This window comes from Lycorma delicatula, chromosome 3 (genome assembly GCF_047948215.1).
Source record: "Lycorma delicatula isolate Av1 chromosome 3, ASM4794821v1, whole genome shotgun sequence".
NCBI classification, from domain to species: domain Eukaryota; kingdom Metazoa; phylum Arthropoda; class Insecta; order Hemiptera; family Fulgoridae; genus Lycorma; species Lycorma delicatula.
Window position 1 is genome coordinate 32,845,615 of NC_134457.1, and position 23,867 is coordinate 32,869,481.

The following is a 23,867-nucleotide window of genomic DNA, read 5'->3' on the forward strand; positions in this document are numbered from 1 at the left end:
TCGATAACAAAGACCGGAATAAATTTTCAGCATTTTAAAAAAATTAGGGTTAAAATACAGAGATAGAAGAACAATTGCTAACATGCACAGGAACCAAACAGCAACAGTAATAATTGAAGAACATAAGAAAGAAGCCGTAATAAGAAAGGGAGTCCGACAAGGATGTTCCCTATCTCAGTTACTTTTTAATCTTTACATGGAACTAGCAGTTAATGATGCTAAAGAACAATTTAGATTCGGAGTAACAGTACAAGGTGAAAAGATAAAGATGCTACGATTTGCTGATGATATAGTAACTCTAGCCGAGAGTAAAAAGGATTTAGAAGAAACAATGAACGGTATAGATGAAGTCCTACGCAAGAACTATCGCATGAAAATAAACAAGAACAAAACAAAAGTAATGAAATGTAGTAGAAATAACAAAGATTGACCACTAAATGTGAAAATAGGAGGAGAAAAGATTATGTAGGTAGAAGAATTTTGTTATTTGGGAAGTAGAATTACTAAAGATGGACGAAGCAGGAGCGATATAAAATGCCGAATAGCACAAGCTAAACGAGCCTTCAGTAAGAAATATAATTTGTTTACATCAAAAATTAATTTAAATGTCAGGAAAAACATTTTTGAAATTGTATGTTTGGAGTGTCGCTTTATATGGAAGTGAAACTTGGACGATCGGAGTATCTGAGAAGAAAAGATTAGAAGCTTTTGAAATGTGGTGCTATAGGAGAATGTTAAAAATCAGATGGGTGGATAAAGCGACAAATGAAGAGGTATTGCGGCAAATAGATGAAGAAAGAAGCGTTTGGAAAAATATAGTTAAAAGAAGTGACAGACTTATAGGCCACATACTAAGGCATCCTGGAATAGTCGCTTTAATATTGGAAGGACAGGTAGAAGGAAAAAAATGCGTAGGCAGGCCACGTTTGGAATATGTAAAACAAATTGTTAGGGATGTAGGATGTAGAGGGTATACTGAAATGAAACGACTAGCACTAGATAGGGAATCTTGGAGAGCTGCATCAAACCAGTCAAATGACAAGACAAAAAAAAAATGACCTCAATATAAAAGTCGGGTTATGTTTGCAAAATATTAAGAAAATTGATTCCAAAAGAAACTATATACCTTATCCCCAACAAATTGCCCCATATACACGAATCTCTGTTCCGAATTTCGTCAAAATCGGTTTATCCAGTCAAAAACTGTTAATCCAGTCATGAAACGTCGAGAAATGCAAGAAAATCCATACCCATTCTTTGAATGTTTACCATACTTTCCTTCTTAAAACATAGCTCTAGAGCTACGATGCTAGCGAAATAAATGATTAGTTTTTTAATTTTCTATTTAGAAAAGCTTATTAAGAGAGGAAATTGAAAACTAATTATAAAAAATAAAAGCTCAAGTAAAATTATTTAAAAGAATTAATGATATATAAAATTTCCAAATAATTACTCTCATTATTTAATTTAATTAAGAATCAATTATTTTTTAAATAAAAATAATTAATTGATTCTTTTTTGAAATAATTATTATTAATAATTATTCATTAATTAATATAATCTTTATGTTTCATATAAACAATTTCTATACAACAAACAATAATTATATAATTTATAGCTGATAACATGGTAAAATATAAGAATCAAAACGAAGCGTTCTTGAAAAATCAAGGATAAAAATAATACTGTGAAAAAAGTAATAAAACGATGAAAAAAGAGAGGATAAAAAGCAATCAGAGTAGAGAATTTTTTTTACAAAAACGATATCAATAGTTATATACGGTAGTAAACGCCCTAAACATAATTCGGATAATAATTACCAAGAAAAATTGTTTCACAATTTTAAAGTAGAAGCACGATAATACAAATCATTACACAGTATAGAATATTATGAAACAAGATATAATCTCCAGTTATTGCCAATTTTAATCTCTTTTTTTTAATCTAAAGAAGATAAGATGTAATCTGCCTGTACTGCAGATGAAATCTACAATTGGACTCTACCAACGAGAAATGAGAAGTATTGATTATTTCAATTTATAATTACGGAAAAAGAGGAACAATGGCCTTGAAAAGAGCTTACTAACAAGACACGTGATACGCGACTCAATTTTCTTCCATCCATTGTTTTGGCTATTGTGTATATTTTAATTTCCTTAATACATACGTATAAAGATTTGTTTAATGTGAATTTTAAATTTGTTATAAATTTTCTTTTGAATTTAACATTTTTAAATATAACTTTCCCACCTTATTCAAACACATAAACTGATTTGTTTGGTTTATTTATGTTATTAAATATAAAATATAAAATTACAGTTAACTGGAAATGAATATTTTAAACTTAATTAAAATTTAAAAAAATGAAACATAACTCTATTAGATAAAACAATTTTCTTTAATTAAAATTTGTGTATGAACCATTATTTTTTTAATTTCATGATATTTAAATAAAAAGCCAATTTCTACATTTTTGTTGATAAATAGTAGGTACTAGGTAGTTGGCATGCGCTGGGTTCTGCGTTCAATTTCAATCTTAACATTTCTGAATACAAGTAGAAACCTTTTCATTTGCGTCTCTTACCAGGTATAATAAACATCTTTTTTTTTATTTAATAGGAAAAATGTTGAATGCAATTTCAAATTTTAACTTAAGTTCTATTAAATCTTTCCTATATGTATTTTCTTACCACTGGCAATATCGTCATTTGATTTTCTTAAGCTAATTTTAAATTTAAGATTTATAAATGCTAACAGCATTTAACACTGCTAACAGAAAAAAACCATCCCAGAAATATTATAACAAAACACTACAATTTTTCGTTTTTTTACATATTTTCTTCTATTTTTAAACTACTTTCTGAAAGAAACTTGAAATAATTCAAAATTACTTCCTACTTGCGAGCGATAAAAATGGTTAAATATTTTTTTATTTGCATGATAAAAAACAATCATGCCCTTTAATTCAGTTATAATGCCAACAAGGTCTATGTAATCATTACTTTCAAAAGCGGCTACTAAAATTAATTTTTAATTTCATCAAACAAGTTCTGTAAACATCACGACTTAGAACAGGATTTTAATGTTTAATATCATAAAACTGCAAATATAACAATTCTCGACCTTAATATTTATAAGAATTACAAAATAAGCATCAAAACAACGAACGAAACCACCTAAATTTGAGTAGTAACTATTTCATAACAAACCTCTGAAAAAAAGCTAATAATATTTAAACAGCTTAGCGAATGGCATTCTAGCAATACATTACTACTTTGTTAAATTTGTTTATTTGCTTTTGCTGTTAGTTTCGTCAACTATTGATAGATCTCGATGGACCTATTCGATTACCTGTCTAGAAATTATTTCGCTTTGACCATATTTTTCATCTTGTTACTTCTTTACCTAATTTCATAATTGTACGAGAGGTGGGTGAAAAAATAAGTTATACCCTTGCCGTGTTCTTGAACTGAAAGGGATATATTAATGTCTTGTGGTGGTAGCATTGGTTGTGTTGTTGACTTCACGCTTCCCAAGCAGCAATTCTGTACGACATTCAGTACATGTATAGTGTCGTTGTCAATATGGCGTGTCTTCTAGAGGTTTCGTCTACCATAGAAGTGCGTTCAGTAGTCCGATTTTTGACGGAAAAAAATTGCAATCGTGAAATTAATCGCCAAATTGTTAAGGTATACGGTTAGAATGCAATGTCACGTCCCACGATCGCAAAAGGGTGCATTAAAATTACAGAGATTGTAAATGAACGTAACTTCAGTTATGGTAGTGTATTTACGATCAGCTTGGTTACCGTAAGATGTGTGCACGATGCGTGCCACATCTATTGACCGATAACCACAAACTTCAATGTTTTGCGTCTGGTCTTTCTTTACTTCAAAGTTATTCCATGGCTGGTCCACAGTTTTTGAAACAAATCATCACAGAGAATGAGAGCTGGGTGCTTCATTACACTCCTGAGACTAAACGAGCATCACATGTATGGAAATACAAAAATTCGCTGCAGCCAAAAAAAGTGAAAACATCCCCAGACCTTTGAAAGGTTATACTGACAGTCTTTTTCTATTCTTTGGGAGTAGTTTACAAAGAATTTAAGCTACGAGGAACAAAAATCGATGCCAAATCTTACTGTGAGACTTTATAAAAAATGGCGTAGTTAACGTATCTCCGTGATACTGCGAGTCTCCCTTACATTGAAACACATTTTATATTAGTTTGTCATGTTTAGCGACGCTCAGTCAATTTTATTCAACAGATGTTCGAAATCTTAACAAAAGATTTATGAAAAACCTTTAAACAAACTCAGAAGATTAAGTTTTAATTTTTCAAGGAAGTATTGTTGATTCACGTTTTAGAAACGGCTGCATCCATATACAGGCTTTTTATCTCTGTTTTTTTAGTAAATTATCTATAAATAGATAAGCAGCAGAACGAACTAAAATTTCGTCCTCCTTATGTAACATGTTGTTGGATAGTGAATGGTATTTTTTGGGCAACAACTTTGCAACTTCACATTTTGTTTGTGGACAGTGCAGCAAAATTCATTAATTTTTCGTTTTTGGTGGTGACAGTTTCCAATTTACGATCGCTAAAACATTATAGGCTTACTGTGTTGCACATATGTTCGCTCACAAAAGTGTGCTGTACAGGGTTTTGGTGGGGATCCGCACCTTTATTCTTTCTAAAACATTCCTGGAACAGTTATTCTAGGGCAGCAAGCTAGGGTTGTGTTTCCTACGTAAAATAAGACTTTAATCTATTTGAGCATTTAATTCGTGATCACCGATCATTGTGTTATTATTAACCACGGAGTGCAGACGCACAGACTTTTCGCATATAATTCGCTCAGTCTACCCTTGTATCTGTAGTAAATAATGAACAATATTTTACGGAACAATAATTTACATCGATGTGGAAGATACTCTGCCTTAACTGCTGAAACTCATTACATTCACCTTTCGTGCACGTCGATTGATACCATGATGCAATTCGTAAAATCATATCGTATCCGGGAACACATTTCCTAAGATAATGTAAATTATTGTATCATCAATTGTAACAATTCGATCTCGTCATTTTCATCTTTCATTTGTTCAGCTCAGCGAATAAAGTTGAAATAGTAATATCGCGTGGGAACACTAATAAGCTGTTAAAAGTTAGACAGCCTATGAAGTATTCTATCAATGGTAAAAACTTGGAGATAGCAATGCAGCAAAATAAGAGGATAAATAGCGTTCGTACATTGTTACAAGCATACACAAAACGTAACGTAGGCGGAATATATAAAGTTTATCGCTTTGAATATTCGTTATATTATTCAAAATATATATATATATATATATATATATGTGTGTGTGTGTGTGTGTGTGTGTGTTATAATGTAATATATAATTATTATAATGTATTAATATATTATATTATGATTAATATAATATATATATATATATATGTATTTATCATATTAATCAAAAAGAACATTACAATCATGATTCAGTAATAATAATAACAAGAAATGGAATATAGTTATATTGTAAAGAAAATTATTTCTTGTCAGATAATTGGATAAAACCAAGAATTTAAATAAAGAAAATAAAATAGATTTAAGAAAATAAAATATCTAAAGATATAGTAAATGTAATTTGTAATGTAATTATTTTTTATAGATTAAAAACTTCTTTTGAAGAAGTAGAAAATTCTGCTTCTTAATTATTAGTAGAAAGTTCTGCATTTAACTTAAAATAAAAGATTAAAGCAAGTTATTTTCTACGTTATTTCATTAAGTATTTTTTTTAAATTAAAACAAATTAACTTCATAACTCAAAAAAAGTAAGCTTTACATTTTATTTTAAAAATACAATTTTCAAGTTCCAAAATTTCTATTTATTGATAAAATAATTTTTGTTGTAAAAAGTATTAAATTATCTTCTCATTTTTATGTTTAGCTTGTAATGTAGTTGTAGTAGCTTGTAACAATAATCTGGACTGCACTTTGTTTATCAACTTCACATCTGTTATGTTTATTTTACTGCGCGTAAAAACGTGAATGTTAATTATTTTATTAAATAAGCTGTTTATTATTTTGTTATATTTATTACATACTATTTTATTTTTGTAAATAGATTATTTATACTATGTTACCTTATATCAATATTTATATATTTACTTTAGTTAAATATCTATTAATTGTCTGTTAATTAATTATCTATTAATTGTACTTTATGAATAATTTGTAGTTGTGCTTATAATTGAAAAGTCGGAATTTTGTTTATATTACTATCATTAGCTTTATACGGCCATGCCAAAATTGATCTTATTTTCTTGCTTATAACTTCAATTAAGATAATTCAAGTATTTTTGTTTATAATTATTATTTTTAGTTTAATATTATTAAGTTTCTTCTGACTTTATAATACAATATATATAAGAATAATATGTAAACATATTGCTCTGAAATCAGATCAATAGTGTTTTGCCTGTGTACTTAGCAACTGGAAAGCACCGGCTGATTCAAAAAAGACTTCTCAACTTACTATATAAACGTTTATGTAGATAACTTAAAGATTCTGAGGTCTCATTTCATAGCATAACATCAAATTTGACCCAAGCAGTTCATTAGTACCGAAATCTGTCATCAGTTCTGTTAAAACTGGAGGCATTTACTGGTGCAGAACGTGCTCGCTATGTATTTTGGTTTCACGATTTGCAGTCAGCAATTGTAGTTCAACATAGTTTTCATAGAGAGTACGGTGGGGACCCTCCTAGTAGGCCTACAATTTATTCTTCGCATTAAACCTTCGTCGAGACAAGTTTTTTGTGCTTTATGAAAACTAACACTACGGTCCGTTTTCCTTCCAGCAGGCAATCGTAAATGGTATCGTTTATCTGGGCATGCTCCAAAATTTTCTAATTCTTCAGTTAGACGATGATGACCAAGATGGACGCCATTATTATCAGCAAGATGGGGCACCATCTCACTACCTCCTAGACGTCCGAGATTTTCTTGATAATCGATTCCCGGGTCGATGGATTGATCGTAAAGGTTCAATTGCATGGCCACCTCGCTCATCAGATTTTCCTGGGGAGCAAATTACAATGTATCAACACATTTGCCTGCTGATCTTATTGAGCTAAGACTTCGAATTAATGCTGCAGCTGTAGAGGTAACGCCCGATTTTCTGGTTACAATGTTGAATGAAGTCGGTTTCAGGTGGGACGTATGTCGCATTACAAATGGAAGCCATATCGAGCCAAAGTGATTGTTGGGTGATAAACTTGGTGTGTTTTTCTATGAAATGAGACCTCAACCGAATCTGTAAGTTATCTCAATAAATTTTTACATGCTTTTAAATTTGTGCAGTACTTTTTAATTCTGTATTCCCAATCCATTCAATTAATAGTTTATCTGGAATACATAAACGCACGTAAATGGATTCTCTTATTTTCACTTTAAGGACATTGCGTCCTTAAAGGATATGATTGCCATATCTTTCATACATAAATGATATTCATTCTTTTAATATTACTGCAGTTTATTTATTTTATTATTGCTATTTTTAGAAAGTTATAAAGTACTGTTATCTTATTTCCTACATAGAAAAAGTAGTACGTAAAGGTAAAAATTACAGATATAATTATAAATTAAATAATATAAATTATTCTATTTTTAAATAGCAGTTCAGAATAAAATAAATAAACAAAAATTAAAAAAAAATACATGTGAATCTAGTTCGTATTATCAAATATTACGTCAAATTACCTGATTTAAAAATAATTAAATAACCGAAAATAAATAAATCCCAGAAATATACGTATAAATAAATTCCATAATTAACAATAATATTTGAACTAATACAATTTTTGTTCAGTAAAAGTTAAATAAACATTTACATAAATTATAAACATTTGAACACATTTAAATAAATATGAGTCTATATAGCAGAATTAATGAAACTTACCTATGACTTTTAGTTCAACAAATATACTGGCTGGAGGATGTGTCGTTACTTGGCATTCATACATTCCCTCATCGCTTTCCTGTACAAACTTAATCTGCAATCCCCAGTTCTGAAAAAAAAAAATTAATGAAAGTAATTTATAAGATACTTTCACAAAAATAGTAAAATTTACAAAATACGAGCGCACACGCGCAAGCGCGCACAAAAATTGCTTACCATCATTTTGATTCCATTTTAAACAGATACGAATTATTAATTGTACTTCTTCGCCTCAAGTATTGGTTCCATCTGAAATCTGTCCCGACATCAAAACTTATTTCCATCTCTACGTGGTCTTACTGGTTCTTTCATTTCTTTGGGTAGATATTTCCATGCATTCACTGGTCGTCCACTATCCATTCTCTTCAACTATTCTAACCATCTTTTACGATAACGAATTCAAATATCAGTGGTGGTTGTGATCCGTAGTTAATTCTGAATATTCTCATTTTTAACCCTGTCCATCCAGGAACATCCTTTAATTAATTTTTCTCATGAACCGCATTTCTGCTGTTTCTATTTGTTGCTCTTCCTTTTCGTTTATAACCCACAACTCACTGTTTTATGGTAATGTAGGTACAGCCATCATCTTATATAATTTTAAGTGGATTTATGTGATGGTTTACCTTGTAGAATCCTTTAATTTCTTCTGCAAGTATTGTTGAATTTACTTATCTTTTAACTAAACTCGCTTCCCTATCTAAGCAAATTTCATAGCCTAAGTTATTAAAACTGTTTATCTTATATAAAATTTTGAATACAGTTAAATTTTTTCCGATAAAATCCATAGCCGCTATTTTTAAACTGGATTTACCTTAGATTCTGGAGTTGATAAAACTATTTCTCAAATACACTTAATAAATGTTGGATGATAACAAAGTGATCTCCATAAGCTTAAACAATTAATGAAATATTATTTCCTTAGTTTATAACCTTATAAACTAAATTTTTCCATTCTTTTAGAATGGAAAAGAAAAGTTACAGCCTTACCCTAAATCCCTGATGTATGCTTAAACTATTTAACCATTTCCACTCTGCATCTTTCCCTTTTTAAATGTAAAGACTTTTAAACTGTAAACATTTTTAAATACACTTAATAAATGGAATGGTCTTCTCTCCAGAATTTTCCATAAAATTTCTCAACAAAAGCAACATGTATTTTGATGTTCTATTCACTATGTTTCACAACTTTTAGAGTAAAAAGAGAGTTAATACACTAACTAACTATTCTACCATTATATTCCAAATCATGACGTATAACATCGACAATTTTTTTGCACCGTGTTATTTCTATTGTAGAGTAGATTTTACCACCACTATTCAACCAAATAAATAATCTCTCTATAGTTTAAACAATGCATTTATCTTTACTTGCCAATATTTTGGAATTTTTTTTCAATCCAACAGATATTAATAAATTTCAAATATCTATTTTTAAAACTTTTACCAGCATATTTAAAAAATCCGCTGCGGATCATCTATCCGTACTTTCCTATTGATTATACGTTTTATAGATTTAGTTTTTAAATTCAAGGGATAAATAAATGAAGAATTTTTTTTATCAGGTAATCTAGATAAATAATTCTGTAAGTTTAAAGTTTTCTAAGAAATACTCATCAACCTAAAAAAAAGAAACATGATGTCAATTGAAAACTTACTTATTTAGAAAGAGAAAAAATAGTATTGGAGAACTTTCAAAATCAATATAAAAAACCAACATAAATAAGAAATATGTGTATAGCTTCAAATTTATTCGAGGAAAACACTTCCTGTAGATTGTATTCCAATGAGGATAAAGGTTAATTACATAACATGTACGAATGCATGTTGTACAGCACTTCTCCAATGGCGTTTCACCTATTTTTGTATAGAGTTGGAATCCCTAACGAATATCGAAATAATTGTTACGGTTTTAGTTTATCCTTAAAATATAGGTAAATACGCTAAAATTCGTCATCACAAATTACATGAATCTGAGTATAATATTCCATTTATCGTGTACATAGGTTGAATACAGCTACATAGGTTTAATCACAGCTATTATTTACAGTAATAGCTGTGATTAAAAACAATTACATTAAATAAGATTATTTGAATATCAAAAGATTTGGCTCTACTCGTATTTATCCAAATTGGTTTTAAAAAATATTTATACATGAAGAATTTTTGATAAAGTAGGAGTTTTGAGGACTCAGAAATTAAGAATAAATGTAGATTTTAAGTTTTATCACTAAACTTCTACGTGTAATATCTTATTGATTAAAAGTCAGTCGTTTATCGATGGACAGCTCAAAATAATTTTTTCTATTAATTTGAGGTAAGGCAATTTCTTTTGGTATTATAGATAAAAATCAGTAAAATTTTTGAATAAATTCCATTTAAATTTTAATGTTAATTTACGTATCCCAGTTTGTGAATCAATATTTAATACAGTGAAATCTCTTTATTTGCGCTTCCCATATTCGCGGTGCACTATTTTGCGACGTCTTTTCTATATTCCTGGCTGATATTTTCTGTATTCGTGTACATAACATTACGTAGTGATATAAAAACATAAAAATATTAAAAGATTTAATGACGCAGGTGGAGTGTGAACGTGAAGAGGTGGAAGATACGATCCCTGGAAAACAGTTAATGTCAAAACGTTTACCGAAGGCATTAAAGTATCCCATGGATCTTATCCAGTTTTATTGTTGCTGATCTTTAAATAGAAGCTTAATCATTAAGCGCAAAATTGAAGATGCCATGCGAGAATACACAGAAATTCAGACGGATTTAAAAACAAGAACGAGATAAGGAAAAATTACAATTTTTTGTAAATGAAACCCAAAATAGTGTAGGTTAGTTTTATAAATTTCCGTCACATTAATTTTACTTTTAGTGTACGTAGTACTGTAGTGCTGTTTTCTTGACTTTTTAAGGCGATTACAGAGTAAGATTTGAACATGTAATACAGTTTTCTAATATAGTACATACTGTAGTGAGTTTTTAATTCTAACAGTTCGGTAAATGCTTACAAGTAAATTAGAAAATATACTGTTAGTACACAAAATAATTTTCACAAAAATTATATAGATTCTATATAGTCTATTAAACCAATGGTCATTAATGTTGTCATCTGTATTTTATCAATAACATCGTCCTAAGTAAGTATGCATGATTTTTTTTCATTTTACTTAGACCCTCAGCATTCTTCCTTAAATAAGTATTTGTTCCGTTCTAAAACCGCGGTTATCTGTATTCGCGCCATTTTTACATTCTCTAACTCCCGCGAGTAAGGAAATTTTACTCTATATATTAATATGATTTTGTAAATCTAAGATGACATCATGGGAATCTCCTGAATAAGATGAAATAGCATTATCGTCAGCATAAAAGAATATAATTGTTATTTGATAGAAAAGTTATCTAAATTATGCATATCGAACAGAAAGAGTGGGTGAGTAACTTGTGACACGTCTGAAAGTGAATTAATTAATTTCAAAAGAAACAATTTCGAAATTAAATTTTAAATTCCCCAGTTTAAAAACATACGTTCAGGAACTTTCATTAATAAATTCTAAAATATAACATTTTAAAAATTCTTCCAGAAAAAGAGAAGAAAAAATTATTTGACAGATGTAATTTATCTTTAGAAAATAAACACTTTATAAGTATACTAAAGGGCTTCGCGGCCAGCATTTCAGCATATTTCTTACAATGTTATAAAATAGGAAAATCAATGTTCACTCTTAATTTGAATCAGAGTAGAGAAAAAATTTTGGGCGATGCCTCATTAGGTATGAATTAATTCTCCGAGTATTTTATAAGCCATTGTCCGTCCCATTAGATCAATTAGGTCTCGAGCTATTGCAATTTTCGTGTTTTCATTATTTTTCTTACCATTTTACAATATAAGATTATTAATTTTTTTTTGTGATAGAAACATATCTTTTCTTAAGTATACTGACGTTCCAGAATATAGAAAACACAAAGAATTTGTAATTGTTCATAATTTATAAATGTTATTTTCATTTGGTAGAAAAAAAAACAATTTTTTATTTTACTATACCAGCGTAGATACTTGGAATCAGAAATGCAGTCTTATTCGATATTTTTCTGATCAAAGGTGCATTTATAGGGTATTCAATGTTTTATTTGTAGTTAATATTTTACTAAGGTACAAGTTTATATCTGTGACGCAGAAAATATAATGTGAAGTTAATACAATATATAAAATTTTATATATAAAAATCATAGATTTTCTATAAAATATTCTAGTAAAAGAAATTATAAATTCTTTCATTTTGTAGTATATAAATAAAATATTATGTAATGTATTGTGTAATGCATGTGCACCATCAGACGTGTACCATTTCATATCATATAATGTGTACATATATCCGAATAATTCATATTAAAATCCACCTAAAAATAAATAGTAAATATATCAATGTCAACGACAAATTTTATATTTCTGATATTTTAATAACTATGTATCAGTCGTTGCATTGCAAAACCGACCATAAAGAGAACAACTTCAGTTGTCGAATATTTGTAAGTCATTCAGTATCTAAATTACACAGAATTAGGGTACTTTTTTAAAATTAATATATAGCATCTGTAAACACTCGCAAGCACCCTGCTTTTTTTTTAAATATATTTAAAAAAACAACCTGTTTTTAAAAAAATATATTTAACATTTTTCTTTAAACGAAAAGGCTGACTTCGTACCACGCAATTATCACTCCATTTCTCTTTTATACATTTCTTCTTTTCTCGGAATGGCTTCGTTTTTGCTCATCTGTTCATTTTCTTTCTGTCCATATTTTTTTACCAAAAGACGAACTTTTGTATCGTAAATTATTCTTCGGAAGTTAACTCAGTCTCAAAAGTTCTAGTTCTACTTCTTTCAAGCCTATCATTTGTAGGTTATCTTCCAACTTTTTCAGGTAATATGACTTGCTTTCCGTATTCGACAGTTTGTCAACGATTTGTTTATTTAATCTGTTTGGTTCAATCCTGATTATATGTTCCAAGAAATTTAACCTACTTTTCCTCATCGTTGTTTCTAGATCTTCTTAACTTTAGTAGATCTTGTTAGAATTCAGTCTGTAACTTTCCTCTGTAACTTAATAAGCTTCTTCCGATCTTGTGCAATTTTTGAAGTTGGTTAGATGTAATCTTTCAGTGCAGTATAGGATTACTAGTTTTACTATAGTTGTGTAATGTATTAACTTCGTGATCTTGGAAAAATTCTTCTTATTGTAGATGTCTTGAGTGATAAAATCTAACTTTATCCATTTTTAATATTTTACTAATATTAAACATTTTAAATAAGCTCTGTTTATCAAAATTTCTTTAATAAATAACGAAAAATAATTAGATTTGTTAAACAAATGTTCATCTACAATAATATAGCAAACAACAAGCTTAGATTTCAGTAGTTTTAATATTTTTTTTATTCTGGATTTTAATAGTTTTATTAACAACAAGCCTATCATTAATTTTTTATTTATATTCACACATACGAGTTTGTTACCCGCATCACTGTGTCTTACGAGTTAGGAAGCCTTTGATTATTGTTCATATGAAGCTTAATTATATTTACACGATTATAGTTCAACCCTAGTCTAACATAGAATTTTTACTTTTTCATCATTTGCTTTAAAAAAGGGTTGTTAATTTACTTTTATCAACCTTTCAAGTCCATTCTAGTGATTTGATGCCGAATCCAACAATGGTATGCAAATTGTTTATTTATATAACATCTATTTGGAAAGATAATATTGAATAAAGAATGCTATAAATAAAAAATAATTAAATAAAATATAAATTTTATATATATAAAAAAAAAACGTGTCTTACGTTTGTTAAAATTAGAGAAACTATTTAGAAGCACAAAGTAATCAGGATGTTCAGAAATCTCTAAAAATGAAGATGGAATTAAACATTAATATAAGTTTAAATGGTATTTCTCAGTTGAATGGTAAAACTAGAAAAGGCTACACTACACGCCGGCACCAATAATCGAGCAATCAGGACATGAACAATCAGTGTATACCCATAGCTACTCATTTTTGAGGTACAGTGTTTCCGCATATTCCATGGAAATCTTCTGCCGGACAATGAGATTAAGGTCTAACTTCCTGATTTCCAGCTTCTGTACTTCAAATGTATCTTCACAGGATTATAATAGTTTAGAGGGCATAATGGTGGAAAAAGATGTTCTACTTGTGCTGGTGGGCAGAAACTTTCTCTTAATTCTGAAACATAATGGATAAAACCTGTTTGTGTTTTCAAGTGAGGATATCTGTCCGATAACTTTAGCAGAGACGGACGAAAATTAATGGAATAATTACTTGTAAAATATAACTGTTATAATTGTATATTAATAATCGTAGTTTGTGGATACCGTCTTTAAAAAATATTCTGATTACGTAGTAGTAAAAATTACTTATTAAAATATAAGCGGTTTTTTTAACCTTAACACTAATAGTGGACTCTTTAATCATCCACAAAAAAAAACTGTTATTTTCTAATCTTTGTTAAAATATTTTTATTTATATTATATAATGTGGAATTATATTAAAGTAACAAGTAACAACATATTTGTACATTACATTTTTTGTTTGTAACATATTTTGAAATATGTTGTTAAAAATTATAAGATAATAAAATTCAAACACGAATTGAAAATCATTTGAATTGTAGCACTGATGATATAAAATCATTCTAAACTGCACATATAACAATCTAATTTTTTTTAAATTCAGTACTAAAACAAAACTTTCTTTTTACTGGCAAAAATTATTTTATTCTCCAATCAATATTTTTAAATTAATTTCCACGTTTTATGGATAAGATACACGTAAATAAATAGTTTCATTTATCGGAATGTTCCTTTACAGCTATGCATTCCATTAGAGAAGGGATTCATGTTAGATCATCTAATTATATATATAGTAACATAATCCTTATAAATTATGTAAATTACTTGATAATATCGCTTTCAGAAGTCTCATCTGGTATGAGCTAATAACATTAAATATCGTGTAGCATTACAACAGCACAAACATGTATTTAGTTAGGTAATTAAAGCAACATCGTTTAGTTAAGATTATCATTTCATACAAAACAGTTTAATTTTCATTAGTTAAGTTATAAATTGTCAGTAATTTTAAACTTTTTTCAATCTCAGAAAGATCAAAATAATAAATTTAATAAACCTACCTATTTCATTGTTATGTAGTACAAGTACATACACATATGCATACCCACACAAATACAATATATATATATATATATATATATATATATACATTTTTCCGTTAAATTAATGAAATATACCAAATTATTGGATTTAAGCAATTACAGATTGAATTTTGAATAAATAAAGTCCTATTATATTTCTAAATAAGTAAAAAGTTAAATGATGAAAAAATAACAACAGCCAGTTACAATCAATCATAGAAACTTTTTATCATAAACGAAGAGAAACATATAGGAAGTTGATTTCTTGTTTCAATTTGCCTTCTATTCTGGTTATTTTTTACAAATAGTATCCATATATACTCAAAAAAAGTACACAGAAAAAGAATTTGAGAACATGATTGATATTTTTTCGTTCTGATCACTGAGAATCGCGTTTACATAGTTTGAATTCCTTTTTCTTTTCCAAACAGATAATCATTCTTTCCCTCAACTGTTCCCGTTCGCCCTTCCATTTATTCGTGTCCGTGTACTTTTTTCTCTCTGGAAACTTAGATTCTTGTATCAATACTTTAAACTTATCTCTGTCTTCAATCAAATCTTTAGAGAAGTTTAATATTTTTAAATCTTTTTATATTTTTTTTAAATCATGTGTTTTTTGTGTTTCTGTTTTCCTAAAATTGTAATTGTTTTATCATCTATTGTTTATTCTACGTAATTGCCCATAAAATCTAAATTTTTTTATTTCTTTATAAATTCTTATCATTTTTTTTTGTAAATTCTATATTCATATTTTGGACCGTATATTACTTTCCCGCGAATATAACTAGAAAATCTACATTAAAGAGGAAATTATGGTGATCTTGTCAAAAAAGGGATATCGTTTTTTTTTTGTGCAAATCATTAAGGTTTCAGAACCCAACTAGTTCATCTAGATAAAAAAAAGACATTTTTTATTGTATATATATATATATATATATATATATATATACGTATGCGTGTCGCAATACTTTTGGCAATTTATCTCTAGGTTGACTGAACCAATTTTCTTCAAACTTGGCTCAAATATTTTTATACATGTTCAAAAAATCTTATTTTCTTCTTCAAAATTCAATCCCCATCTCTTAAAATTGAAATTTACGTTTTTTATGTTTTATATCTCATCCGTTTAAATATTTCTCAAAAATTTTTTTTAATTTTATACATCATATATACAGCTATCAAGAAATGTCTACATTTTTTTTGTAGATGTAGAAAAGTTTTTTCAAAGATATTCTTTTTCTTATTTAAGCTTCTATTGAAGGAGAGGGGTGTTTGATTTAGAGAAAACTATTCTTATGCAAATTTGTTTGCTATGATTTTTAACCTATGTTAGCATGTTTTTAGAAAAGTTTTCGTAAAATGTTTTTTCCCACCTCTAAAAAAATATATATGCTGTTTTTTTTTTAGCTTTTTTTAATTTTTATTATTTTTTTATTATTAATTTTTTTTTTGTATTTTTCTTCATCAAAGAACCTAATAAAGTTAAAATATAAAGTAACTTTGGAACCTTTATATTATATTTTAGATCCAAAATGAGGAGCAATTTTTTTTTCATTAATTTCATAAATGTTTTAATCTTTATTTTTTCAATAATTTTAATTTGTTTTTCTTTTTTATATGACTCTGACTCCTTATGTTTGAATTGTAAAAATTTAATAGTTTTTAATCCTATGAGAAAGCTATGCAAGGTATTGTATCCCGGCTACGTTGGTCAAGTCATACTTTTCCAGCTTTTTTTCTTAGAATTCTTTTCTCTCCTTTTATTTATTTTTTTGTTCTGATAAGCGCTGAAAAAATTCTGTACCATACAGAGCTTCTTGTAGGATGACTAATTTAAAGTTATATGAAAAGAATTTTTTGTTGTAAATATTCTTCGAAAGATAGGCAATATTCATTTTTTTTATTCTAATTTTTATGGTATTTTTTTTTTTTTCAACTGATTGGCACTTTATTCAAACAAGTTCAATTTTTGTTGCTGATGTAAAATCAATATCTGTTAATTCCATTCATAACAAGCAGTCTTAAAAACTCAACAGTATTTTTTTTTACACCTTCCATTACCAATATGAAAATAATTATCCACAAAAATGTTCAATTATTCAAAAAAAATTTATTTTAAAATAATTTATCATTTTTACTTTCCCGTCTAGTGCTGTAGCAAAGCTATAGCTCTAGAAGAAAAAGTATAGCAAATTTAAGAAAACGTATTGTGATCCAATTTGGGAATTGCAGTTTTCACCAGATCTTGATGTTTTGACACCTAAGAAACACAAAAAAACCGGTGGAAATTTTCAGGATGTCCGTCGGGATGTTGGTATGTACGTGTGTGTGTTCGTTGTCGCTCTCTAAATCACCTTATATCTCTAGAACTACTGGACTGATTTTGACCAAACTTGATCAGATTACTTCTGTATATGGGGCATTATGTCATTAAATGTTCAACTTAAAAGGTCAACGGGGTCACGCGATAGAGCAACATCACCCTCAGCATCTCGAGATTTCGCTTAATTAAGGTCTTATTTGTTCAGTTGTTAACAACTAAAAAATAACAATATTTGCAACAAGAAAATGTTTTTGTGAAATCGCACCCTTACTCCAAACAATGCTCTAAACTAGTAGATAAGTGGGCATACTGCATCAATAGTACTCTCCTTGACACCATAAGGAGCGCTAGTGTAGTACGACGTACAGGTATAGAGTCGTCTATGTTGTAACGTCACATGTGAGCGGTAGAATTAAATAAATTAATAACATTTAAAGTGTAAAATAAGTAAATCCCTCTAGTTAGCTCTCAAACTCGATCACCCGGTTCACTCGAAACGTGGTGCATTAAGCGTAACGGCTACAACTGCCTGCCGACCGGGCAAGCGAAATTTATTCTATGTAAGTTGTAAAGTTACATTAGTTTAGTTAGTGATGACTCTCGCCCCTTAATCCGCCACACCCGCGCGAATTAAATAAGGTACGCGCGCGCGCTTTAGTTAGGATAATTGAATTAAAAAAAACGAAAAACTATTATATTTATATTAAATGATAAATATTTTAAAATAAATTGACTGTGTATGTATATGTAAGCCGTGCATCAAATACAACCTACATTTGCGCGACTTTCCTGGAAAGCGGCTTTAGCCGCGTGACGGGAAAGTCCTACAACTGTGTTGTCAGCTTATTACTTTTATAATTAATTATGTGTTGGTTTACAGAATTTTTCTACAATTAACTAAAATAAATTATTAATTGTGTTTTCTAAAAAAGAAATACCGACTGAAAAACAGTAGATTTTCAATTCGGTTAATATTATTGTTCATATTTGTTTTTTTTATAATATATTTTGAAGCCTTATGTTTCATCATAAACACTGTTTCAGTGGTATTCTTTAAGTTTAAAGTCTTTAAACTAAAAGAATGGTATTCTTTTTACAGACGATTTGAAGTCATTATTGTAATATGGTTCTCAGAGAGTAATGATATACAATATGATCTCATTCAGATATACAAATTTTTTTGCGAGTTTCTTTCTGGAAGAAACTTAACAAAGCTAAATATTATGTACTCCTACATTCAAGAATTCTTATTTCCCGCACTGTGAAGTAATTTCTCTGCATTCCTTTTCTTATTTTTATACGGAGACACGTTCATCAGCTTGATGTCTGCTATGAACGTGTTTATTTCATTCGCTAAAACTTGGGAATGGCAAAATCCACCATACACTCATTAATTTAATTAAAAAGTGCCTAAAAATTAAAAAAAAAAAAAAACCGTTAATTGATTTCTAAATATTGATTTTTTATACTTTGGCGCCAAATTAAATATTAATAAGTTGTTAATAAACTTAATTAATCGTTTGAGAAGTTTGCTAAATTGAAGTGAAACTGTACTGAAGACGTAAGAAGCAAAATATCTAAGTAGGAAAAAATTTAGTAAAGGTGAAGGGAAACACACAACAATAAAAATATCAATTGAACGGGGAATGGAGTTTGCCAATTCATCTACGTATGTTCGAAAAGAAAATTGGGAGTTATTAGAAAGAAGGAGGTATATAATTTTGAGATATAATTGTGAAATATTTAGAGAATGTGAAACTGCACACACAAAATGATATATGGTAACATATTGAGAAGAATAGGATAGAAAAGGATTAGATGAAGACAACAAAGAAGAAGTAATTTCATGATTGAAGTATATCCAACGTGGAAATTCTTCATGTAAGGATCACAAAAAATTATAGAAGGAAGGAGAGTGTGTAAGGATGAGATGCTGATACACATAAATAAAAGTGGAGTATGTTCATTTAAACCATCTCGAAAGAGGTTTGTGAAAGAAAAATAAGAATTCGGTGGTAGTCATTTGTTTTTATTTTAACATCAATTTGTTTGTTCGATTTAAAAACAAAGATGCAACGTGCAATGCAAAGATATATACACAAAAAAACATTTTCAATCGTCTTTTGAAGTATTGAAAACGGTTTTGGCATTCACTTTTTCAGTTATTTACATAGAACGATTGAATACGTAGTAATGTATTACTTAGCATAGAAGTAGTTTGTTTTTTAAACTTTTAGGGAATCATCATGTGGTCTATAAAAACTTAATTTTCACAAATCAGACTTATTGCGAAAATAATATATCCATATCCCTGGAGGTATTAGCCAAACATAAGGAATTGATGATACAAAAAAGTTCAAGTGGAAAAATGCCTTAGGTCGTGTCATTTTCCTTCTCGTGATTTTTCAATAAAAATGTATATATTAAGAACAGGTTGAGGTTCTGAATGAAATTTTTTTATATTTGTGTTCAACATCTCCAAAATAAATAACGTTGGTAATTTTACCTTTGAAAACTCCAAAACGGTATCCATTAAATATTTTTATTAATAATTAATAGTTTTGTGGAAATTAGTTTTATCGAATTTATTAAGAGATAATAATGCCCATCTCCGTGGCGGAGTGATAACATCTTGACCTTTAATCCGGAGGTCCCGGGTTCGAATCCTGGTCAGGCGTGGCATTTTACATACGCTACAAAATTGATTTTCATATCCCACGTATGCGCTTCAAACTTATGTAGCGATATCATAAAAAAAAATAATTCTTACTGTGAAAAAAATGACACTTCATTGGTTCAAATTGGTTAATAAAAAATCCCTTTCGGCAAGCCGGAGAGCGGAGGTAGATTTCACCAGTGCTAATTAGGGGATACAGAAAAGGTTTCCACCTTAAAGTTAAGAAAAAATACAACTTTACACAATACGACAATGGTTGCATGTGAAAAAAGTTTCCCATGTTTAGCATACGACAAGTCCTATCTTCTTACATATAGCAACATTTTGCCGTAAGGGTTAGTCATATCGTAAATTGTTTCAAAGGTTTTAGGTAATGTTTAGAGAACTAACGATCACTTTAAACTGATTCGATATTGGGCCGATTAAAAGAGGTATGATTCTTTTTTGTCTTCGAAACCCCATTTTTTTAACCCCCTGGGCCAATGGTTGATGATATCAAAAAACTTTACTTAGATAGGTTTTAGGCTCGTATCCAAAAAAATAGTAGGAACCTTAAACGAATTCAATATTTTACATAATAAGAAAGTTATAAAGATATTTTGTTTTATCGAAAAGGCCGCCGTATTTCCACTCGCATGGTCCGATTTTGGAACGAGTTATTTTTAAGGAACAATTTGAAAGTGATGGCGTAAAATTCCATCAGTTATGATGTCTACAAGAAAGTGAAATATATACGAGGTATATATATATATATATATATAAACTTAAGGTGACGGTAGTTTTGGGGTCTGGGGAATGTGAAACGCGAAGATATCTCGAAATTTTCCGGAAGTCGAATCATGGTACCCATTTACAGTAGGCAGCTTTTTTATGAAATCTACCTAACAGCAGAGACTGTTAAAAAGGATTTTAGGATTTTAAAAGTTTTATACGTACTATATTTTTACTTGAATATTAATTATTTATTCAATTGGAGAAGAAAATGAAAACAAATATACAGAGTGTTTCACAAAATTCTCCCGGTACTTTCGTAACTTATTCTACTCGTGAAAGTAATGGAAAACGATTTGTATACAATATTTACGACAAGGCCCATTTTCTTACAATTCCAGCAACATTTTGCAGAAAGGGTTGGTCATATCAAAAATTGTTTCAAAAAAAGGTTTTAGTTAATGTTTAGAGGACCACTTTAAACAGATTCAATACTGTGCCGACTAAGGGAGATATGATTCTTTCTTGTCTTCGAACACCCTTTTTTATGTCTGGGGATGGTTACCATCCCCAGACACAAAAATCTAAAGGTATTAAGATCAGACGATCTTGGTGGCAAGGTACATGGACCTACACAACCGATCCATTTCTCAACGAAATGATGATTTAAGCGAATGGAAATGAAAAAAGAGAAGTGGGGACGCACTGCCATCAAGCTGGAAGGATAGTTTGCCCCTCAGCGCTAGAGTAACATCATCAAGCAGCTGCAGCAATTCTTCTTGAAGAAAACATCTCAGCATTTAAGTGGCCAAGTAATACGGACGGTCCAAACAGCTGATAGTAAAGAAGCACCAATTAACACTAAATTGGTGCTGAAAATTGCCTTCCATCGTTTCATGAGGATTTACTTCTGCCCATGTATGCTTATTACGTATATTTTCGCGATCTAGAGTGAAATTTACCTCGTCGGTGAACAAAACATACATACTTGTAGAGTTGTCGATTTGTGTACCACCAGTTCAGAACCCTAAGCGAAGCGGACCGCCTCCTTCATGTAGATTTTCAACTGGCTGTTTGTTATAATGATAAAACTTGTTTTAAGTTTACTCCAAACAATCAAATGCGAAACTCCGATCCGCATAGAAAGACATCGTGTACTGACGCCTGCACTGCGCTGAACTGCATCGATAATAATTTCATCAATAATAGCGTCGTGTTGGACAGATCGTTCGAAACTGATATAAATACTACGCAGTGAACCTGGTTCCCGAAAATTGCAAAAATTCGCGCTAATTGTTTTGAGATCTGAAATCCTGCAATTTAGAAAACGTATTTCACATTTTACTGCAGCAGCTGTAGCATTATCATTACACATACATCCAAAATTAAACCACAAGCGTATTCCTCTGTGGTATATAAGTGCGTCATTACTTCAATGGCAAACCGATCACGTTCAAAATAAAATTCATAAAAAACTTTCGCTTACGACAGCACAGCTCACAGTACTCTATATACTTAATATACATTACACAATGATTTTAACACTTATACAGTGTTGCGAATTTTTGATCAGGTGTTATTTTATTTCCAACTTTGGAATAATAATTTTTCAAATTAAATTTTTACGTCAGTCGTTTATAAAATAAAATTGTAATCCAAGTAATTTTTATTGAATTATTTTTATTTTACAATTGTTGTGCTACTTCTAATTTTTAAATTAAAATGTTAACAGCAATTTTTAATAGTAAATTTTGTTTTTACAGATTTTTCACATCACCAAAAAATATTTTTTTTTTTTGTTGATATTAAATAATACTTTTCTGATAAATGAAAATTCGTTAGTACTGCTGTAATTTGTCAATTGAATTCGTTAGTACTGTTTCTAAATAAAATTCGAATTTTTCTTTTATTCAAATTATCTTTTTTTCAGAATTAAACTTTCTACAAGCTGTTTAAAAGTCTTATGTGTTCAAAACCTATTTAAGAAAGTAACTGTATGTCAAACATAAAAAATAGGGATTTTTATCCCAATTTTTGGTTTTCACCCATCTCTCAAAAGCTACTGAAAATACGGTTATTGGACTTATTTTGTTCGATTTTTCAGTTTAAAAACCATAAGTAATAATTAATTCTGCCCATTAATTAACGTTCTAAAAATTTCAGTACGACCTCATTTTACCGGGATAGCCAAAATCCGGGCGAAATCTTTCACTAACCGTTAACTCTCAAACAAAGCGTTTTAGGTCACATGTTGATAAGAATTTTTCCATTATTTTTGTGAGTAGAATAGGTTATGAAACTGCTGGGAGAAATTCGTGATATATTCTGTATTTATACACATATTAATATTTTTATTCCTATATGATTTATTAAAAAATTCATTTATTATTTAATATCACTGAAGTCAATAAATCCACCTTAGGCAGTTAATACATACCTAAAAATTGTTTAAAAAAATAATCTTACTTCTCATGTAGAAAGTTTCCAGAGGTAATATGTAATTAATTTTATTATACATTTTGTATTTATTTTATGATTATAATAGATATAATACACACGGCCTTAATAACGAATATTGATATGAACTAGACTCGATGAACAAACTTTAGGTTAATTATATTTAGAAAAGGCTATATTTTAAAACTCATTTGTGCATTATTACCTTTAGCACTGAGCTTTTATGTTGCTCTAGGTATTTCAGAGAATAGAACTTTATCTATTTGTAAAATTATTATTGGAATAAATTTGAATCGGTATAATTTTTAAATTCATTACTTTGGAATAGAGTTACAGAGGATGAAGTAATCTCCAAAAATATTCTTTTACAAATTTAAAAAGATGAGAATACTAGCAACTTATTTATATTTATTGGAAAACGTGAATATATTTTTTTTGTATTACATACAAAAAATAT

At 29.1% G+C, this 23,867-nt stretch overlaps 1 protein-coding gene across 1 annotated transcript in view; it reads right to left on the reverse strand.

The window, feature by feature from the left end:
• LOC142320867 (limbic system-associated membrane protein-like) overlaps positions 1-23,867 on the reverse strand; it is a 1,323,513-nt gene that overhangs the window by 164,930 nt on the left and 1,134,716 nt on the right. Inside the window, exon 5 of the mRNA XM_075358848.1 lies at positions 7,971-8,079. Coding sequence (XP_075214963.1) covers positions 7,971-8,079 — 109 coding nt within the window. The remainder of the gene's footprint in view (positions 1-7,970; positions 8,080-23,867) is intronic.